Raw genomic sequence first — 22,459 nt, 5'->3', positions numbered from 1 at the left:
CTTACACCGTCATATAATTAGTTCCTGGAACACCCACCATTTCCTTTTGAAATATATATCTCAAAAGAATAAAAACATAATATCTTTAAAATATACATTCCAATTACTACTCATGGAATAAACCCTATCATTTTAAAGAGAATTAGATAAAATAACAAACATATGTGTATTAATATATGTGTTTTTCCGGATAGTAAACAGGTTTTGTAAAGTAGTGCATGACGTCAGCTATTCACGCGCATGTTCAATTAACGTGACGTCAGATACGATTGACATGGCGGAAAAGTCTTCGAGAAATATGCCATCATACGATTCACCCCCGGGTGAGTATGCAAATTCTGCCCATTCTGTACACCCTTACTAACCAATATATTACCATTAAACCTTTTATTAACATAGAATTTGAATTTTTCCTGATTATTGACATAAGTTCACAACGACTACTGAAATTTTGTTGGTTTACAACGGATTTGTCTACTTTCATCAAGTTTTATACATCCAGAATCAGAAGATTCCCAATCACGTTACACTAACATGATAAGGATGAGGGAGTTAAAAACATATACACAACAATAACCATCCATTAGACATTTTATATGTTTCATGATTATATACTGTAAATTAGATTGAGTATTTAAAGAATCATCAATAATTGTAGCAGACAGTACAATTTTTTATTGACCTTGTCCTTGGCTTGGACTTGGACTTGGAAATTAATAAAATTATATTCATGGACCCAATAAAATCAAAGTTCATTGAGTGACACCAACAGCAGTTCTATATTCATGTAGTCCTTGGCGATGCATTGGATATTGTTAATGTGATAAACCCATTGCAAATTACTCCATGGGCTCCAAGAAATCTCTGCACTAGCTAGAGTCTAGAGTATCCTAACACAGTGAGTTAGCGCCTATATTATATACCTACCATATTGCTATTGTTCCATTCTGTTTTGAAAGATAATTGTGAATTGGAGAAAAAAGTACCATAGTTTCTGTAATATTTTCTCTACAACAGAGGTATCTTGATGACTGACCCAATGTGCTTATTCATCCTGGCTGTGCGGTTTGGTGGTGTAGTGGTATAGTGGAATAGGCTAACGCTTGTGGGTGAAATAAGAAGCTCTGTCAATGAATCAAGTGGTGTGGTTTTAATTCCCCACTTGAACGTGACAAGGAGTTGGATCACCTGGCCAATCTCGTGGGTTTTCTGGGTCCTCCAATTCCCTCTCACTGGTAAATACCCCTATACCAAGTGAACTATTGAAATAAAAATTGAACCAAATATTTGTCCCCAAATTTCCTAGTTTGTGTTGAGTGGATGTTAAACCCCATTTTTCTCTCCTCTTCTGGCAAAATGGGAAGTGATAAAAACATTGTTCTTGTAAGTTTATTTGTTTGTTGTTCACAACTCCAATCATATAGCATGCGACCATTAATATTATTAAATGACTACTGCCTGGCATCTCCGTCTGTAGTTTTTCACATTGGTGAAAGAGAATGATTAACAGTAGTTTATAATAGTTTACATATTGAGGGAACAATAAACCAGTCGAGTCGATAGACTATGTTCACATAGATGGCTGACTTGTAACAAGTGCTGTGATATGTGCACTTTAGTCACTAGTGATCTTACATTGTATGGCATCAGCATTCAGATAACTTCCATAATACAACACGACTTACACAGACATATTGTAAAGCATTGTGAAGATGACTGTTAATAGTGGCATTTACCTTCAAAATCCACATGATGTAGATTATCCTCATGACATGGCGTCACAAATTCACAATAGAATGCTGGACACACTAGGATTAGGCTACTCTTTTGGACGACCAGATTGTTGTGTGCAGTCATTCTTTGGACGAAAAACCAAGGTGCTATGTACACATTGGCAGAGCCATAATATATTTGATTCCAATACAACACAAAATACAGATTATTTCTGTAGACAAAATTCTCCCAATTTGCCCAATTAATTATAGTACCATGTACATTTAATTGTAGACGAATCAACTCAAAGTACTGGTGGTATTGTCATTTATTGTCCCCCGCCTTTCGAAGAAAGCAGGGGACTATTAAAATGGGTTCGTCCGTCTGTCTGTCTGTCTGTCTGTCTGTCTGTCTGTCCGTCTGTCTGTCCGTCCGTCTGTCTGTCCGTCACACTTTTTGGGACACAATAACTCTCTTCCTAATTGAGCTAGAATGTTCAAACTTGGTGTATGTGTTTATTAGGTCAATGCCTTGATGGAGTTCGAAGATGAGCATTTTCCGCTTAGGGTAAGCAGAGATAAGCAATTTGATTGGTTGATGCTTTGGGACACGATAACTCTCTTCCTAATTGGGCTAGAATGTTCAAACTTGGTGTATGTGTTGATTAGGTCAATGCCTTGATGGAGTTCGAAGATGAGCATTTTCCGCTTAGGGTAAGCAGAGATAAGCAATTTGATTGGTTGATGCTTTGGGACACGATAACTTTTAATTGAGCTAGAATGTTCAAACTTGGTGTATGTGTTTATTAGCTCAATGCCTTGATGGAGTTCAAAGATGAGCATTTTCCGCTTAGGGTAAGCAGAGATAAGCAATTTGATTGGTTGATACTTTGGGGCACGATAACTCTCTTCCTAATTGAGCTAGAATGTTCAAACTTGGTGTATGTGTTGATTAGGTCAATGCCTTGATGGAGTTCGAAGATGAGCATTTTCCGCTTAGGGTAAGCAGAGATAAGCAATTTGATTGGTTGATGCTTTGGGACACGATAACTTTAGTTCTAATTAAGTGAGATTGATGAAACTTGGTGTATAGTTTCATTACAGTAATACCTTGACTAAGTTTGATAATGAGCATTTTCTGCTCAGGGTAAGCAGAGCGATACGCAATTTGATTGGTCGAGACTTTGGAAAACAATAACTCTCCTACTTTGATTGTTAGACTATAAGTAAAGATATACTGTTTGATTGTTCAATACTTTGTAAAAGATAATTTGTGATAAATTTATATGTGTCCTCTAATTATTTTCCTATTTCGGCGGGGGACATCAGCCTCACTGTTGGCTTGTTTATGACAGATGGAATTACAGCATGACATATTAAAGTTCATTTGGAAAAAGGATAATTTATGATCAGATTAATCACAGCAGTTAGACATATTTACTGGTACCTTTAATTGTCCCCCGCCTTTCGAAGAAAGCAGGGGACTATTAAAATGGGTTTGTCCGTCCGTCCGTCCGTCTGTCTGTCCGTCTGTCTGTCCGTCACACTTTTTGGGACACAATAACTCTCTTCCTAATTGAGCTAGAATGTTCAAACTTGGTGTATGTGTTTATTAGGTCAATGCCTTGATGGAGTTCGAAGATGAGCATTTTCCGCTTAGGGTAAGCAGAGGTAAGCAATTTGATTGGTTGATGCTTTGGGACACGATAACTCTCTTCCTAATTGGGCTAGAATGTTCAAACTTGGTGTATGTGTTGATTAGGTCAATGCCTTGATGGAGTTCGAAGATGAGCATTTTCCGCTTAGGGTAAGCAGAGATAAGCAATTTGATTGGTTGATGCTTTGGGACACGATAACTTTTAATTGAGCTAGAATGTTCAAACTTGGTGTATGTGTTTATTAGGTCAATGCCTTGATGGAGTTCGAAGATGAGCATTTTCCGCTTAGGGTAAGCAGAGATAAGCAATTTGATTGGTTGATACTTTGGGGCACGATAACTCTCTTCCTAATTGAGCTAGAATGTTCAAACTTGGTGTATGTGTTGATTAGGTCAATGCCTTGATGGAGTTCGAAGATGAGCATTTTCCGCTTAGGGTAAGCAGAGATAAGCAATTTGATTGGTTGATGCTTTGGGACACGATAACTCTCTTCCTAATTGAGCTAGAATGTTCAAACTTGGTGTATGTGTTTATTAGGTCAATGCCTTGATGGAGTTCGAAGATGAGCATTTTCCGCTTAGGGTAAGCAGAGATAAGCAATTTGATTGGTTGATGCTTTGGGACACGATAACTTTAGTTCTAATTAAGTGAGATTGATGAAACTTGGTGTATAGTTTCATTACAGTAATACCTTGACTAAGTTTGATAATGAGCATTTTCTGCTCAGGGTAAGCAGAGCGATACGCAATTTGATTGGTCAAGACTTTGGAAAACAATAACTCTCCTACTTTGATTGTTAGACTATAAGTAAAGATATACTGTTTGATTGTTCAATACTTTGTAAAAGATAATTTGTGATAAATTTATATGTGTCCTCTAATTATTTTCCTATTTCGGCGGGGGACATCAGCCTCACTGTTGGCTTGTTAATTCCAAATGTTTGTAAACAGGAATGTATTTTTTGTTTCAAAAGAAATCAGTTGTTTCCCTTGAACCATTCTTTTTTTTTGAATCAATCATTAAAATTAAAGGGGCATTATGGAAGATTAGATAAAGAGCTGGCAGTTCTCACTATACTATATATAATAGTTAAAAACTAGATAATGTGTGTTATTGGTGTTTCAGTCAATAAGCTGAAAGGAATTAGTTTACATTTAATGCAGATATTAGAATATTATTGTAAATCACAGGCTTAGTTTAATTCAATGTATTACTACTAGTACTACATGAAGGACATTACATGTTTAGCTGTAATATTGTATATATTCAGCTGCTGTGCTCAGTGTATTATAATAAGGAGTCAGGATATCAAGTCATGAACAATGTGCTCAAAAATAGATAGCCTCTTGTTTTTGATGAAAAAATGTTACCCTTGTTAATATTACTGATTAGTCAAAATTAAAGATACATTATGGGAGATTATATAAAGAGCTGGCATATTGTAAAGGGAATTTTCTGAAAATTTCTGTCAAATTGATCCACTCTGAACCAAGATTTTAGCGATTGAATTTTCGGTTTAGCCTCGATCATCATTACAAAAGTTGGTACGATTATCCATTTTATTATTAAATCACGAATGGAAGTTGAACAGCAAATCGGAACCTAATCCAATAAACATCGCAGACTATCGATGACATTGAGAGTTGATTATGGTCTGGATAAGTTAATTAATGTCTAATTAATAATTTAGATAACATTTCAGGCCTAAAGACAGACCTGCAATAGGCAGATTTAGCTCTTGCATAATGTATGTTTAAAGTAGCTAAGTCTCTAACTCAATATCATCCAAAATCTTCGACATTGAAAACACAAATTATTTGTCAATTTAAATCAACATTGATGTTGTGATGTTACCGGGAAAAGATGGGCTTCTAATATACAATATTTAAGACAAAATAAACATTTTACCATTGGTACACGAAACGTGTACCATAATGCATTTCAGGCCCATTCTAACAAGGGACTCGAAGAACGAGGCTAGACGTTCAACAAGTCATGTCAAACGGTGACGGCATATTCATATCGGGAGAGTATGCGCAATAAATACTATGTAGACTAGAATAACCAGACGCTAGAGATTTTCATTCGAATGAGACTTCTGACATATTTCGCCGAACGTAACTGATTTGAAAAATGGAAACGATTGAATGTAAATCAGTTTATATATATTCCTATTACATTATCATTACGACCCATTTGTATCAATTTCGAGGTTCAATTAAGTAGGCCTACTCATTATTCTTTTTATTATTGTTTATATAATTTGAGTTAATTTGACTGATCATTGATATTGTTTCTTGAGCATTGACCTTAGTAGCAAGGTCAGGATATTGATTCTTTCATTAAGAATTAAAATTATCATCAGATAATATAAACATTTCTTGTTGTATAGTAAAGATGGATGAGTATTCCAGTTAAAACCAATCATGTACCACTGTAAATACTGGGAGAAAATTTTAATAATACAAGTCCAGAAGTTCAAGTTTTCAGAACTGAAAAATTGTATTTAATTTACAGTTCATAAAAAAATAAAGTAACAACTGTGATAAATGGACACCAATTATAAAGAAGAAAGTCTTTTAGAATCTTAAGAGAAATTAATTAACTTTAAATAAATTTAAATAAGCATATAATACAAGAAATCATTTTTTGTTTACATACATTTACTTTGTATTTGTACACACCAAATCATGTTGTTTCCATGGATGTCACAACTTTGCAAATTTATTATTGATTGACATTATTAGTAATAAGTAGGCCTATATATTTGAATTAAGCATATGACCGTGGACTGGTAATAGTAATAGCCTTCTATACTGATGTAACCTATATAATGTTATCAAACCAACTCCTAGCTAAAACTGATCTATAGACTTTAGTACTGTGATCAACCGTAGGTTCACTCACATTGTACGTGTTGTGGTTAGTGAAAGATATTAACTATACATGTGCAGTATTTGATTACTGGAGGATAATATATTATGTCCGGTGAAATCGGGGAGGATACATGTGACTGTAAGACCTTTTTGTTTACTTTTCTTCAGTGTTTTGTTTTCCTAGCCTGATAACAGCCTTGAGTTTAGTTTATAGATATGACAGCATTATTGAGACAAAGTTTTCAAATCAATAATGTTCCAAATAAGCCAGTGTTCAGTTTGTTCTTTTGGATAGTAAGCTTATATGGAATAAAACTCAAATGTTTTTGAGATGATTAGTTATAAATAAGAGGTCGATCACGGTCAAATTTGACCTACAGTAAACATGTCCATTTCTATATCTGACAAACAGATGTCAAATTTTCATACAAATGTAAACAATTTTATAATTTAAATAGGATTGGTCTTTGTATTGTGATTTAGCCAGGTACGAAATTACATGTAAGCTTATTTATTTGGTTTCAAAACCCAGTTTTTGAAAACTGAAGATAGAATTGACTCTGGCGACTGCGTTATGATTATTCATACAAGTAAATAGATAATATATATGAAGTCAGATGCGTTGATCGTCATACTATAAATAGTCCACTGTCGGTTTCTCGACTATAGTGTGCGAGGTTCTGATCCCAACATGAGCTGAGAAGAGTCGTCAAGATTTTCCAAGCCTGGTTCTTACAACTAATAACAGTAATAAGGAAAGTGATTAGTTGTCCGGAACACAAAACTGAGGTCCATATGTGTTTGTAAAATACTTCTCGGTACATGACAGTACATGTAGTTCGATTTCAATAAAGAGTAGGCAGAATTAACACTGCTGCCTGGGTTTAATTCTCTTCAAAATTTCACATGTAGTGTAAACCATTGAAACGAAAAATTCCATGTTAGTCTCAAATGATTGAAGTATTTTGTTGACAAGATGTTGAACCCTATTCCTTTTCATACACTATTGCTTGCTTTTTGACTAGAGTTTCTTGCATATCAATCAGAAGTTTAAACTACTTGAGTAAAATGGTTAGCATCCATCAGTTAAGTCGTTCACCTGTTGCAGGTGTCAGTCAAATGATAATTACCTTATTATTGATATAAGTATTGACATTTGCTACCTAATCAATTGATTATTGATTTTATCAGTTAACGAACAGTATGTGAGTCAACAAAGTTTGAGCTACAATAGTTATCATGTAGAATTTAAATGTATTAATGGATATCTTTTTGTCCCCTGACTTTTTACAGAAAGCATAGAGCTATTAAAATGCGTTCATCTGCCCATCCGTCCGCCTGTCACACTTCTTGGGCACAATAACTCTCTTTCTGATTGAGCTAGAATGTTCAAATCTTTGTTGTACATTACCCGAATGCCTGCACAAAGTTTAATAATAGTCATTTTCTGCTTAGGCGTATCAGAGATAATCAATTTGATTGGTCAAAACTTTAGAAGAACACAGTAACTCTACTTTTTCGTCTTTACAACAATTAAGTTCGATAATGAGCATTTACTGATTAGGTTAAGCAGAAGAGTGATCAGTAATTTGATTGGCCAGTGCTTTATAAAAAGATATCTCTGTAGGTAATTAATGAGTGTAATAAGTAATTTGGGATTGAGACACCAGCCTCACTGTCAGCTTGCCTTTACAATCAACTCATGACATTGTACTTACAGTTACATCACTAATACAACCTATTTACACTTGTATAAAAACAACTTTGCATGTTGATATTCCTCCCAATGTAAATAATGAAAACTAAGTATAATTCATGTTATAAATCAGTGAATGTTAGTGAATTGTTATTTTTATTGTTATTAATCAATGAATACCTTAGAATTAATGAACCTCGTTCAATAAATTGATATTAACATGTTTTATTGATATTTTATGTGCTACATGCGACATATGTTTATATTATAATATATATTAATATTATAAACTATAAAATATTGAGGCATTTGTCTTTAAGTTTGACTGTAACTATCATCTTTAATACTGGGCAAACACTTTTTACTTTACTCTAATTAAATCTCAAAGGTCAGCCGATCTTTAACATGAGGTATTCATGTACCAGTACGTGGGACCTCAGATGTTCATATTATCCAAACAACTACAGCTGTATTCACCCTCCATCCTGCACAACTGACATCGGGAGAACACTGGGATCGCAAACTGGGAGCTCCTAGTTAGTTAAATAGCAGTGAGCACCATATTCTTTAGCCATCCACCCATTCAGGTCTGGACTTATGACACTTGTCAAAGACTTTCTCAAGTACAAATTAGAACCCATGATAGGAGAAAAAGAGGCCATCAAAAGGAAGATGTACAAATTTAATAAATTCAGAACTCTTTTGACAATCTTCAATGTCATGTTTGATTTCTTCTTTTTTTTCAGTATCAGCCACAGGAGCACCATTAAAAGGTTATCCAATACAAGTTGTTGTTGCTAACGATGATCATACTTTTGGACTTGATGAGGAATCACTGGAAAATGTTCTACTCAAACCAAGCATCAGAAATAAAAAGGTGGTCATTGTCTCGGTTGCTGGAGCTTTCAGAAAAGGCAAATCCTTCCTTTTAGATTTCTTTCTGCGTTATTTGAGTGCAAAAGTAAGTAATCTTATCATTACTGGACATTTCAAAAGCAGAACTTAAATTTTTACATTGCATGTTGGGCATGCTGACCCTTCAGTAAGGTACATTTTACATTTTGAAACAGATACAGTGATTTACCAGATCTTGGATGGAAACCAATTTCAATATTTCTTGTAATTGTTTTATTATTGTTGGCAATGGCCAATTGATGTGGAATAGTTTAGTTACATACATGACATGTATATCAAGGGATATTGGTATATCAAATATGTTGTGGAACAGAAGAGGGAGATAGAGAAATGGATTTTAATGTTCAACTCAACCTAGGTCATTTGTCATTTCGGGATTTTATTTTAATAATTTGCATTATGTAGGGTTCTGTAGCAGTGGGAAGAAGCCAGAGGACCTGAAGAAAACTCACAATAGACATGCGATCCAATTGTCACATACATATACAAGTGTGGGATCAAGACCATGCCACTACTAGAGTCAATGACAACAACAGGCAGGTAGAACGTAGTTAATATGGGTTTAACAGTTCTATTTATCTTTTATAGTGTTCACCAGATTGGATGGGAGGAGATGATTCTCCTCTAGAAGGATTTTCTTGGAGAGGAGGATCAGAAAGGGACACAACTGGTATTTTATTATGGAGTGAACCTTTTATCTGTCGTATACCTTCAGGTGAAGAGGTGAGTATTTATCAGAAGTGTGTTTATCTTTGTCAAGATATATATAGAATATGGTCAAAACAAGTCGGCATCAACTGTTATTATCATAGAACATTTTTGGCGGACCTCTTTTTTAATATGATTGAATTAAGTTAGTAGATTATCTACCATTTATGTTTTCATTTTGTTTTCTAAATTAAATGTTAAATAATCAATTTCAGTAGATTTTTAGGGTTTATTAAGTGGTGAAAAATGACAATTGGCTATTTTAATGGTAATTGCATTATATTATATAACAATAAAAGTCACTATAAGTAAACTTACACATACTTCAAACAAGGTTACAAACAAAACAAACCTCTGACCAAATTGTGTGAAGCTACCCGTACATGTTCCATTTATAAGATATATTTATTGCAACTTAAAGATACATTATGGGAGATTAGATAAAGAGCTGACAGTTCTCGCTATAATAGTTAAAAACTAGATAATGTAAAGGTAATTTGTTGAAAATTTCAGTCAAATTGGTCCACTATGAACTGAGATATCAGCTTTGTAAATTTCCACCTAGCCTCGTTCATCATTACTAAAGTTAGTACGTTAAAAAGCATAGTCTCGATTATCCATTGTTTTGATTTAATTATCAATAAGCGTTTGCAGCATATAGGATTCTAATCTAGTCGATATCGAAGGCTAGCCTTGGCATCAAGAGTTGATTATGGTCTGGATAACTTAATTAATGTCTAATTAATAATTTAGATAAGATTTCAGACCTAAAGAAAGACCTGCGATAGGCATAATGCATGTTTAACTAGCGTAAAAGTGTATTATGAAGTGAGCAATAAGCTTACAGAATAACTATTGTTTAAATTCTCATTGATTTAACGTTGGTGTTTGCAGAAAGTCAAGTGGTTCATAAACTACAAATAATTTATATATCAGGATAATTAATTCATGGAATTTAGCCAAAGAAACTATAAATTACAGTTGAGTTGGCCTAGTATTTTATACTAGAAGTAATTTGATTGATATTATTGAAAGAAAGTGAGATTTGGTAACAGCTGGTATTTGTACTATAGTATGTACACCGATATTGCATTGTTAGTAATCTATTATATTTTATAATCATGATTATACCAGTATTTATTATTATTACAAAATATTTATGTAATATTGTCCTCAACAAAGTTCTTTGATGCTATTTATGTACTTAAGATGTTATCAAAATATCTGGATGATAAAATTATGTAAAACAAAGTACATGTAAATCAATTTAAGATATGAATGATAAAACACATATAAAATACAAGATACATAAATGGAGTTTAAAAAAAATGAATATTAATCAAAACCCTGTTAAATGGGGTTTTCATTTTGACTCAAACTTCCCAAAGATAACTGTGGATTGGCTATTTAGTAAATTAAAAGGAAGGCTACCTTACATTTCACATGTAACCATAGAAATTATTATTTTGTCTACATTTTAAATCCTGTTCCATGCAAGTCTTACATCACTGAACTCTGTGTAAAGATTTTACATTTAATATTAATACATGTTCTATAGCAACAATGACTTTAATAGTGATATATCCTGTTTTTCTGGACAATGGTAAAATTATTGATTGTTCATTGAATGACTTGTCAAACATGTTAATTGAATCAGAATTTTCAGTTTAAAGGAGCTACATCGCTAATATTTGGGACCTAGAAATTGGCCCAAATGGGTAGCAACGCATATAGTAATGTAATCTGATTGTATATAAACTGATTTACATTCAATTGTTTCCGTTTTGCGAAATACGGCATGAGTCTCAACCGAATGTCAATTTCTAGCGTCTGGTTATTCCAGTCTATTGCGCATGCTCTCCAGATTATGGCGTCACTGTTTGACACAAGGAGTATTAATACTCCTAGGTTTGACATGAGTTGTGGAATATATCTAGCCTCGTTCTTTCTGGTCACTTGTTACAAATGACGCTGAAACGCACTCATGGTAAAATGTTTATTTTGTCTTAAATATTGGATATCAGAAGCCTACCTTTTCCTGGTAAGATCACAACATCAATGTTGATTTGAATTGACAATTCAAGTTTTCAACGTGTAAGACTTTGGATAATATTGTGTTAGAGACTTAGCTCCTTTAAGTAGAACTTTTATATTATGATATATTGTCTATAAAACATTTCAAATAAATTTGTATACTAATCTTTTAGGTAGCAATTTTATTAATGGATACTCAAGGTGCGTTTGACAGTGAGTCGACTGTACGTGATTGTGCTACTGTTTTTGCTCTCAGTACAATGATTAGTTCAGTTCAGGTATGTCAGATACAAATAGAATTTATTTTTAGACAAATTATCTTATTGAGGGGGTGTTATTTGAACGAGTGTGAAAAAGATGGCAATCTTGTGATGTGCAATCTTACCATCATATTTGGGGTGGCTCTTCAAAAAGGTTTAGACAAGGTTATCTTATTGAGGGAGCGTTATTTGAACGAGTGAAAAAGATGGCAATCTTGTGATGTGCAATCTTACCATCATATTTCGGGTGGCTCTTCAAAAAGGTTTAGACAAGGTTATCTTATTGAGGGAGCGTTATTTGAACGAGTGTGAAAAAGATGGCAATCTTGTGATGTGCAATCTTACCATAATATTTGGGGTGGCTCTTCAAAAAGGTTTAGACAAGTTTATCTTATTGAGGGAGCGTTATTTGAATGAGTGTGAAAAAGATGGCAATCTTGTGATGTGCAATCTTACCATCATATTTGAGGTGTCTCTTCAAAAAGGTTTAAATGTGAAAGTCGTGACGTTGTCTTCAGGTCTCTTAGTTTGTACAAAATGCAGGAAGCGAACTCAAAGTGCAAGAGAAGGAAAAGAAGATTAGAAACAAAGCAAGTAGTTTGTAATTTGTGTATTTCATCACCTAATCAGCTTAGTGTACAAAAATACATTGACACGATCAAGCCTGAACATAAGGCACCTGTCACAGACTTGCACATGATTACAATCGGCTTTCTTTTCTGCAACATACAACATTAAATTAAAAATGGCATGTGTGTGTAGATAATGAAATTATCACAAGATAAACAAGGTCTATAATTCAGGTTGGTTGCACATGAATATATATATATTAAACAATTAGTGTGTTTATAACCTGGTTACTAGTGGTAAATTATTTGAAATTGCATAACCTTATTGTTAAATTGCATATTATTTATTTGATGATGACAGGTTTTCAACTTAACACAGAACATACAAGAAGACGACTTACAACATTTACAGGTAAACAATATAACTTATTGACTTAATTAATTAATAACATCTACATGTACCATATACAAGATGAAATATATCACTACCTGAAATCAGAGACTGTCGAACTCTATAAGTTATCACATTTATTACCTATAAATGTGATTCTTCAAGCCTGATTTGTCATCTGTAGAACCAAGTAACGGGAATGTAGCTATGTAGATAACAGTTCATTTAAATGACTTTTTTTTTTTTGATATACTGTATTTACCTTGATTTATAGTTATTTACTGAGTATGGAAGATTAGCCTTAGAAGCCAATGATAATGTTTGCAAACCATTTCAAGTAAGTTTACAATAAAGATATAATCTATTAGCGGTATTAGTACCTGGATAATTACACATACTTATGGAAAAACAGCTACTTATTTATTTGGGCGACGTTTCGAAGAGTATTCTCTCAAAGTTTTCAAGTTAATACAGTAATACAAAATTATAACAACAAAACACATAGTTTTATATTATCCATTGAAGTACTTAGGCTTGTGATATACATTTGATATTTGTAAAAGTAGGGTTATCTCCCATTTTTGAATTTTATTAAGTAGTTATTTTCTGTGATTTAATGTCGTGAGATTTGATTTTGGCAATAAATTTGGCATGTAAAATATAGAAAGCCAGTTTCAGCCCTGGTTACAAGACATAGTTTATTATATTTTCCTTCAAATCATCTTTTAATTCATCCTTAAAATACTTTTGATTTTTCAGAAATTAGAATTTCTTGTCCGTGATTGGAGCTTTCCGTATGAAGCTGGCTATGGTAGTGCTGGTGGAAAGAAAATTATGGAACGACGATTAACAGTAAGATTTCTTTTATTTTAATATTGTATTCTTGATAGTGGACTGCTAATACAAAGTTAAATGATAATATGTTTACATTTTTGTACACTTTTCTTTTTACGATATCTTAAAAAATTAGGTACCGGTAAACATGATAATATGTTTACATTTTCGTACACTTTTCTTTTTTCGATATCTTAAAAAATTAGGTAAACTAAAAGTTACTAAAAATTAATAAGTTATCAAAACAGGTTGCATAGTCTTGGGGAAAAATAAAGAAAGGGTGTATTACTTATATTATTATGCGTGGTAATATCATTTGTATGATAATATATTGTAATTTACAGTTTTAGCAAATTTTCAAATAGCAATTACAGTGGACAGTCATAAATATCAAATGATTATACTTTTACAATGGACAGTTACAAATGTCAAATGATTATACAATTACAATGGACTTGTGTCATTATACAAGAAAATGTTTGAAAATTTCAGGTTTCAAACAAACAGCATCCAGAATTACAGCAACTTCGTCGTCATATAAGATCTTGTTTTGATGATATCTCATGTTTTCTTTTACCACATCCTGGTCTAAAAGTTGCAACAAATCCTCATTTTGATGGCAGATTACGAGGTTGGTAATCAGAATTATAGAAATCATATCTTGTCTTTGATTTCAGTGTGACAGGTAGTGGGAAATGATTTCTAAAACAAGACCCAATTTAGATAAACGCTGCTGAACATTATTTGGGGGATTTAAGATCTCTTGCAAAGTAAGATATTGGCAAAGTTTAGTTTCTAACAGGAATATCAATCTTTTGATGGGCATCTGTTTTAATCTGATTGACTCCAAACCAAGAGATAATCTACCGTGATATTTTGGTTTTGATTTTTAATTGATTTTTAAAATAATTGATTTGAGCCCATTTAATTGTGGATTAAGTTATGAAAATTTAGATATTGTCTAAGAAATGCAGTCAAAGTCAACTACTTTAAAAGATTTTACAATGATATCCTTACCATCAAATAATTTAAAGTTAAGATAAAATTTTTTTTCATATAATATTGTATTAAGTTTGGTTTGTATTTTTTAAGTGTTCATGTTTTGTAATGGTTGATTAATTTTGTAGTTGTACATGATTATCAGTAGGATGTTAAACCCCATATCATTTTGTTCTGTTACTGTTAATGTTTTATAATTGTTTCTTTGTAGATATTGAACCAGATTTTACGGAACAACTACAGATATTAGTGCCTTTATTATTATCACCTGAAAATCTTATTGTTAAAGAAATTAATGGCACTAAGATAACCTGTCAAGATCTTGTTGAATATTTTAAGGTAAAAACCCTGTCAGTAAATGTATAGCTCACTATCTCATAACTCTGTGTTCTTCAATAGTGTAATTTGGTTCACAATACTCGATTGCTGAGCTTAAATTCCAATTAGATGATTTTCTGCTAATTTTGACTGCCATTTCATACAATTTTCTTTTTACCATTTCATGCCTTAAAAAAATTATCAGAACACACACAGGGGTTGGTGTTGTAATGTTTTAGAAATACAGAATGTGCACTAATAACACCTTTTAGTTAATAGTGTTTTAATTGGTGCAGTTACACACAGGTTTCTTTGATATTGTGTAATGTAAATATTATATTAAAATATTAGGTATAAATTAATTTTAGGCATAACAGCATTCTAAACTTTATAAAATGTATTTCTAGACATGAAAATATTTATCAGATGTTATATTTTTAGGCATATGTGAATATTTATCAAGGGGAAGAACTACCAGAACCTAAATCCATGCTTCAGGTGAGTATTTAATCTATTACCTGAGACCTGAGACTTTCATTCTTTCTATTTAAAAAAAAAATGAAAACTTTTGCATTACTTTAGATGGTTCTACACTTTGATTAGAAACTTTTAAGGAGACGTTTTTGATTAAACAATGCTGATTTGAATATTTCAGGCAACAGCAGAAGCGAATAATTTAGCAGCCGTAGCTGCCTCTAAAACCATATACAACAAAGAAATGGAAGAGGTAAGAAAGAGAAAAATTGTATTAGTTTGGTTTGGAGGGTTTTTTTTTGTCTCTATGGCATATCAGACAGATTCAGTGACTAATAAATGTGATTATCCAACATACTTAGTGCTGATATCAAGTTTGTCAATGAAATCCTCTGCCACCGAAAGTTGCTATATGAACTAAACTTCCTTGTCGCAAATTTGATAAAAATGATGTCAACATGTCAATTTAGTAACCAAATTAATACCTGTTTCCTACCTTTAAAAATTATATAATGATTTGATAATATTTATTGTAATTGTAAGAAATTTATTAAAATTGAATTTCATATTTTGATTATTTATCTTAGATATGTGGAGGAGAAAAACCGTACATGAGTCCTGACCAATTACAGAGAGAACATGCACGAGCCTTAGACAGAGCTATGGATTCTTTTTCGGCAACGAAAAAGATGGGAGGTCCAGAATTCAGTGAAGCTTTCTCAATAAAACTCAAAGAAGAAATCCTGGAAGCTTACGACCAATTAACCAAACATAACGAGAGTAAAAATCTTTTTGCTGCTGCTCGAACGCCTGCCGTGTTATTTACAGTAATGGTGGTGTCATATTTATTGGCTGGATGTTTTGGTGTTATAGGACTTGAATCAATAGCTAATTTATTAAATCTGGTTATGGTAGGCTTCCTGGTATTAATGGCTACCTGGTTATATGTGCGATATTCTGGTGAATATAGACATGTAGCTGTACAGATAGATCTACTGGCTGATCATATCTGGGAAAAGGTAAGTCAACATAAAAGAATAATTGCCTTCCTTTACTGAAATCAGGGGGGTTGGATAGCAGAATGGTTAGCACGTGCATGTTGTATCATAAGGTCTGTCATTGAGTCAACTGGTGTGGTTTCGATTCCCTGGTTGTATGTGACCAGGAGTAGGGTCGCCTGTCCAACATTGTGGGTTTTCTCCGGGTACTCCAATTTCCTCCTGCTAAAGACATCTAAGCGCAAGCGAATTATTGAAATAAAATTGAGCCATGTGTTAGTCCCGAAATGACCTAGTTTGTTTTGAGTGAATGTTAAACCGCATTTCCCTCCCCCCCTCACTGAAATCTATCATCCCCCATCCTCCCTCCATTGAATTATGTTTTTGGTGTGATGTTAAGATTACAGATAAATTTTTGAATTTCTGGAGTAGCTCTATGTTTGCAATGAACTTTCATCTTTTAGAATAATTTTAGTATTCGACTCTCTACTTTCTGTTATGTTACAACCAATCACAATTTTGTCAGGAAAGATGGCCTTCATAGATTAAATTTAATAATAAATATTTTTGTCTTCTGTCTTTTACAGTTGTTGGTACAAATTTATTCTAAAGCTGTACATCAGGGTACTCAGCATTTATTAAAAAATAAAGTCAAGACCAGTTAGACATCGTGTTAGGGAGATGGAACTATTTATCATGCTTGAAAGCTTGCCCTAGTTATCTTCTCTACGCATTGGACAAAACAGAACTTGGAGGTTCCATCTGAAAATAGAAAAATTACAGCTTCAAGGACTGTATTTGTATGAGAGTATTTTAGTTAGAAAATGATTATTTCAACCAAGAAATTTCCATGTTTTAATGGATTTCAGTCGACAGGAACTGGTTGTGTTCATATTTTCCTCTGTGTTTGTGTAAAGAATGTGTTTGAAATTGACATGTGATCCCATCTCACCATGAGCCTTATCAAAACATTTGCTGCAGCTTTTTGATGTGTAGCCTCACTAATATTGGCATGATAAAAAAAAAAGAGTTTGGATTATCTCACAGATATAACTCGCTTTAATTCTAGTTTTCTTTTAATTAATCTGTTATTACCACTTCAAGTACTATAATAATGAAAATATCGGTTTATATTTTAAATGAATCGAATATTTGAATAATGACACAGAATATTTGAATAGTAAATTTTATTCCATTATTTATTATTTTGTTGAAGTAAATATTAATAAAAAAAATGATTTTGAAAATAAATTTATAATTATTTATATACATAGATCTTCCAATATATGATCAACTAAATTACTATTAACGATGCATTATGTAAGAATATAGAGCTGCTTGTTCTTGTGGTAACAGTTTAAAAACAATGAAAAATGAATATATTGAAAATTATAGTATAATTACTTTTTTCTGAGCAAAGATATGAACGGTTAAAATTTTGACAAGAAATAGTCTCAATTGTCAAGTACCATTGGCATGACAATAAATGAAGTCTGGATTATCCATTTTATGGTTAAAGTAGTGTTCTTATTCTTCAATCGGCAGTCTCAGAGAGTGGCATCCATATTAATGTTTAACAAAGGAATGACAGGCATTGTCTACTTCACTCAATATCTTAGCAATCTAGAGAGTTTTATTATATGCTTGTGATGTGATTAAATGTCTAAATAATAATTATAACATTTAAAGCCAGGAAAAAGACCTGCAATATGCAGATTCAGCTGTTACATAATGTCTCTTTAATCCGTCTAAATCTGTATTAAAGGGCCCATCCTGATTTTAACAGTCTCAGAAATAAAAGTGTGTACATATGAAATTTAAGCACCAAATATAGAGGAATGGTGTATTTACCTTGTCTCAAATTGTAAGCTCAAAATATTGAGTCGTTTTTACATGAACGTCAAAACCGCTTATCTGGACACGTAACCCTTTTAAGATTTTGGGTCAATTTTTTCGTTGGATGACCTGTTAATCTATTGCCGTTCCTTTCGAGGTCTATACAGTGCATAACACACGTGCTGTACTTGATAACAAAAGGTAAATTTCACCTACACATTATATTTATGAAATAAGTCTGGTTTTATCCAGACACTGCTTGGGACTCCAGTTTCCATTTCCAGATGAAGACTAACAGTATAAGTTTGAGGATCTAAGGGCTTTTAACACAAAATTAAGCAGTTTTATTCTCAAAAATATAATCGAGATTGGTCCTTTAAATTTTAGTTGTAATTTGATTGCTAGATTTAAAGACATGTTATATCTGTGTGATTAAAGGTTATTTTATTTATAGTATATCATAATGTTTTTGTACATGTATATAGTAATTTGTTATAGTGTTATATAGAAATACTACCAACTGTTGCTCATTATTGTTAAAATACAGTTACAAATATTTCATTGAATTATCTTTAATATTAAGATGTAAAAAAGGCCATTTACTTGCTTATATTAAGTTTTATTTAGAGATTTTCAACGAAATTTTGATCGAATTTGAAGAAATTATTGATTTTAAATGCCATTTAGATGATTAACTGTCTCTAAGGATTAGCGTTGATAATTATTAATTAAATATTGTGAGATTATCCTATCGTCGTAATTTTGTTAAATAAGTTATTCTGGATACAAATAATTTAGTTTGTGTTGTTTCAGCAAAGTATGTGCCCATTCATATTTCATCATAATATCATTTGTATATTTGTTATAATATAACTCCAATTTTCTACTGTGATCCAAGTTTTTGTATTGTACATAAAGATATAGATAAAGTATAGGAGTAGATATAACATAGAATTATATAATAAAATTATTAGTTTAGTTTAGAAGTAGCTCATCACTTTTAGTTTTAGTTCAACATTTGTCTTGTTCCGACGTAATCTTATAGCAGAAAGACCAGTTTTGTACTATATTTGATTAACTTGAACCTGAATCTTTGTGTATGATGTCATTTCCTGTTAGAGAATTCATTTTGTTTGTATACAGTTGGTGTAGGCATATAAATTCATATCTTCAACTTGAAAACTACTACATGTACAACTACTCTTGTCTGCAATAGAGTTGATGTTAGAATTCTTAGTTAATGACTTCTTGCTTGTTAAGATTATATGTGCATGCTATCTTGCATTGAACAAATAATCTTTTAGAGGCATTTAGTAACTGAATAGAGCAATAAACTATAACACATACTTATGAAAAAACAATGAGAGAATGCTCTTCGAAACATTGCTTAAATAAATCAGTAATTGTTCTTATATAAGTATGTGAACAAACAACTCTATTTCAATCAAGGGTGAATACATTGTCGTAGTTTCAAAATTGACATTTGTGAAGATTATCAAACCCAAGTCATGACTGGTTTGTGTATTTTATTTCTCATAACTAAGTAATATAGCTTATTACAAATATATGTCTGTTTGCTTATTGGTACCACCACTAAGAATAGGTAATTAGAATTCCATAGATCATTTCATCTTTAGATGACCAGTGTTTGTATGATCTCAGTTAAACTCAATTACCTCCCTTGAAATTATTTCGTATTGACCATTTTTGTTGTAACTTTTAGAAATTAGCTTTACCTTGGTTCAAACTTACACAGAAGACAGCAAAATACTAAAGATTTCATTAATTACATTTTAATTTCTGCATGGTTTTTGTACACTGTGTAGCTTTTTCTAAAATTATTTCATTATGTCCTATTTTGCCGTTTATTTGTGAAGGAATTTGTGTTTACCTATTGCCCACATTTTATAGCACCACGATAAGTTATATTTTTGTAAATTGGCACAGGCTTATAGCACTACTAGACCCGTAGCTATTGGCTGTTTAATTTAAAGCTTTATTAGAAATTTTATTTTTGAGACTAATGCATTCCACATAATATTTGTATGGTATCTTTCCTATATTATGAATATATTATTTGCAGATATTGTTTGCATAAAGGATATTAGAATTTTGAAGAAATATATACCTTGTGTTAATATTTGTCAGATGCATGCCTAATTTCACTTTATTTTTTGTTGAATCCTGTTCCTTAAGATGTCTAGATGTGAATCCAGTCAATCCACACAATATATTTTTATGAACATCAGTTTATAATTTTTATTTTATAAAAATGGGTTTGAGAATTGGAATTATTAAATCTTGTTATGGATTCCAATGAGAATATTCTGAACAGAATTCTGATTTATAGCCATTTCAAATAATTTTTTGAATGCTTTATAATTTTAATCGCAAATACTTGTCAAAATCTTTTATTACAAAACTGACAACTTATTTCCAAGCAGCTTTCTAAAAGTTTATATTGTGTTCAGGAGTTCAGGGTCAATGAGAATTGGTATGAATGATTATTTTGAGAGAATTATTATCTTATATTGGCTAGGTTGTAAAAAGTATTAAAAATATAAACCTAAAGTAAATATTCACACTTTCATTGGTGAAGGAAGATACTACATGTATATGAATTTTATTTTATTTTTGGTGAAGGGTCAATTTATTTATGAATAGCCAATAGACATATGTAATAAGTGGATAGACTATAGTATGAAAACAATAAGTAACTGTATCTATCTTAAAGATGTGTCCCATTTGACATCTTATTTACATAACCATTGTTTATAGACTATATCCAAACTACAGTAAAATCTATTTCTTATTTCAAATCTAAAATACTGCCATTGGAATAGATTAGGAGTATGTTGTTGCCTAAAGCTATATCTAGGCTGTGACCTTTCACTGGCTCAAACTTGTGGTAGATGGATACAGACTTGTTTCTTATTCTGTTGATTTAAATTCTTAATACTTTTAGTTTAGAATAAGATTTCAGGTTAAATTAAGCACAAGGGAACATATCTTTAAAATAATTGTAACTAAGTTTATCCACTAGTTGTCCAATGATACCCCAGGTTGTACGTGACAAGGAGTAGGGTCGCCTGTCCAACCTTGTGGGTATTCTCTGGGTCCTCCGGTTTCCTCCCACTGCTAAAGACCCCTACACACAAGCGAATTATTGAAATAAAATTAAACCATATGTTAGTCCCAAAATGACCTAGTTTGTGTCGAGTGGACCTTAAACCCCATTTCTCTCTCCCTGTCCAATGATACCATTACTTTTTTTTATCCCCTTTAATATACAGATTCCAAAATCTAATGATTGATTAAAGAAATGCCATTATTATTTCTGTACATACAATTGGATCAAATTGAATGACTTGATCAGCCAAATATTGATTTCAGGAAGATTAAGTTTTATTAGGTTAGTAAATTATATAGTAAACAACATGGTTGTGAGCATGGTTAATTGAGGTTTCATTTGATTAAATTAGCAATAGGGCCTGATTTCTTTGTTCAGTGGTGAATTGACACTTATAAACAGTAAATCCCACAAGAATCTATATGAGAAAGTAGGCACAATGTAAGTCAATGACGGTATTGTTCTGTTTATACAACAGTTATTAACAGTAAACTATAGAATATCAGTAAATTAGTTATATGTGTTTCAAACAGCAGTTGACCAAAACCTCAAGAGATATATCTATGCAATATTTTCATATGTAATTATTGTTATTCTTTATTATTGATGTGTATATGTAAATCTATGATATCTTTGTGAATAACTTGAAATAAAGACTACCCCAAATAACATAAAAGCATTATTCATATTTCAATATTCCAAATCTTTCAAACTTTGGAATGGATATATCATATCACACCCTTATTGAAGCCAGTAGGACTGCGACTATACAGCAATGATGCTCGTATACCAACACCTGGCATTAAAATCTAACTAGACCTGTCCAGTACATTTATAGGAAATTGTTTCAAATTTTAGATTTATGCCGTGGAATACTATCATGTGATCTGTTTGAAATAATTGATTTAGACAGATTTATTTATTTATTCAAGAAAAGACTCCCAATGATTTTGAACTAACCCCAAAAATTATTCCCCTTGATTTATGGAAGGGTTGTTAACACTCTGGAGATCACAATTATCATCAGATAATAGGCTGTCTAGTAAAAGGA

General features: G+C 32.1%; 1 protein-coding gene across 1 annotated transcript; it reads left to right on the top strand.

Moving 5' to 3' along the window:
* The first annotated feature begins 204 nt into the window (after positions 1-204).
* LOC126820534 (atlastin-1) lies at positions 205-22,084 on the top strand. Its single transcript, XM_050548555.1, has 13 exons — positions 205-323; positions 8,689-8,903; positions 9,446-9,580; positions 11,773-11,877; positions 12,790-12,840; positions 13,094-13,156; positions 13,579-13,671; positions 14,146-14,284; positions 14,864-14,991; positions 15,412-15,468; positions 15,626-15,697; positions 16,032-16,463; positions 17,030-22,084. Exons 1-13 carry the CDS (start codon positions 275-277, stop codon positions 17,105-17,107), a joined length of 1,617 nt encoding a protein of 538 aa, XP_050404512.1. The 5' UTR covers positions 205-274; the 3' UTR covers positions 17,108-22,084.
* Positions 22,085-22,459: the final 375 nt, after the last annotated feature.

The sequence above is a fragment of the Patella vulgata genome, chromosome 5, assembly GCF_932274485.2.
Source record: "Patella vulgata chromosome 5, xgPatVulg1.2, whole genome shotgun sequence".
Lineage (NCBI taxonomy): Eukaryota > Metazoa > Mollusca > Gastropoda > Patellidae > Patella > Patella vulgata.
Note: the sequence above shows the minus strand (reverse complement) of the source record. Positions and strands in the feature narration are given on the sequence as shown.

Coding starts and splice junctions, on each gene's coding strand:
- LOC126820534 (XM_050548555.1), top strand. CDS start 275: ATGGCGGAAAAGTCTTCGAGAAATATGCCATCATACGATTCACCCCCG. Junction 9,581..11,772: donor GTATACCTTCAGGTGAAGAG/GTGAGTATTTAT, acceptor CTAATCTTTTAG/GTAGCAATTTTATTAATGGA. Junction 11,878..12,789: donor CAATGATTAGTTCAGTTCAG/GTATGTCAGATA, acceptor TGATGATGACAG/GTTTTCAACTTAACACAGAA.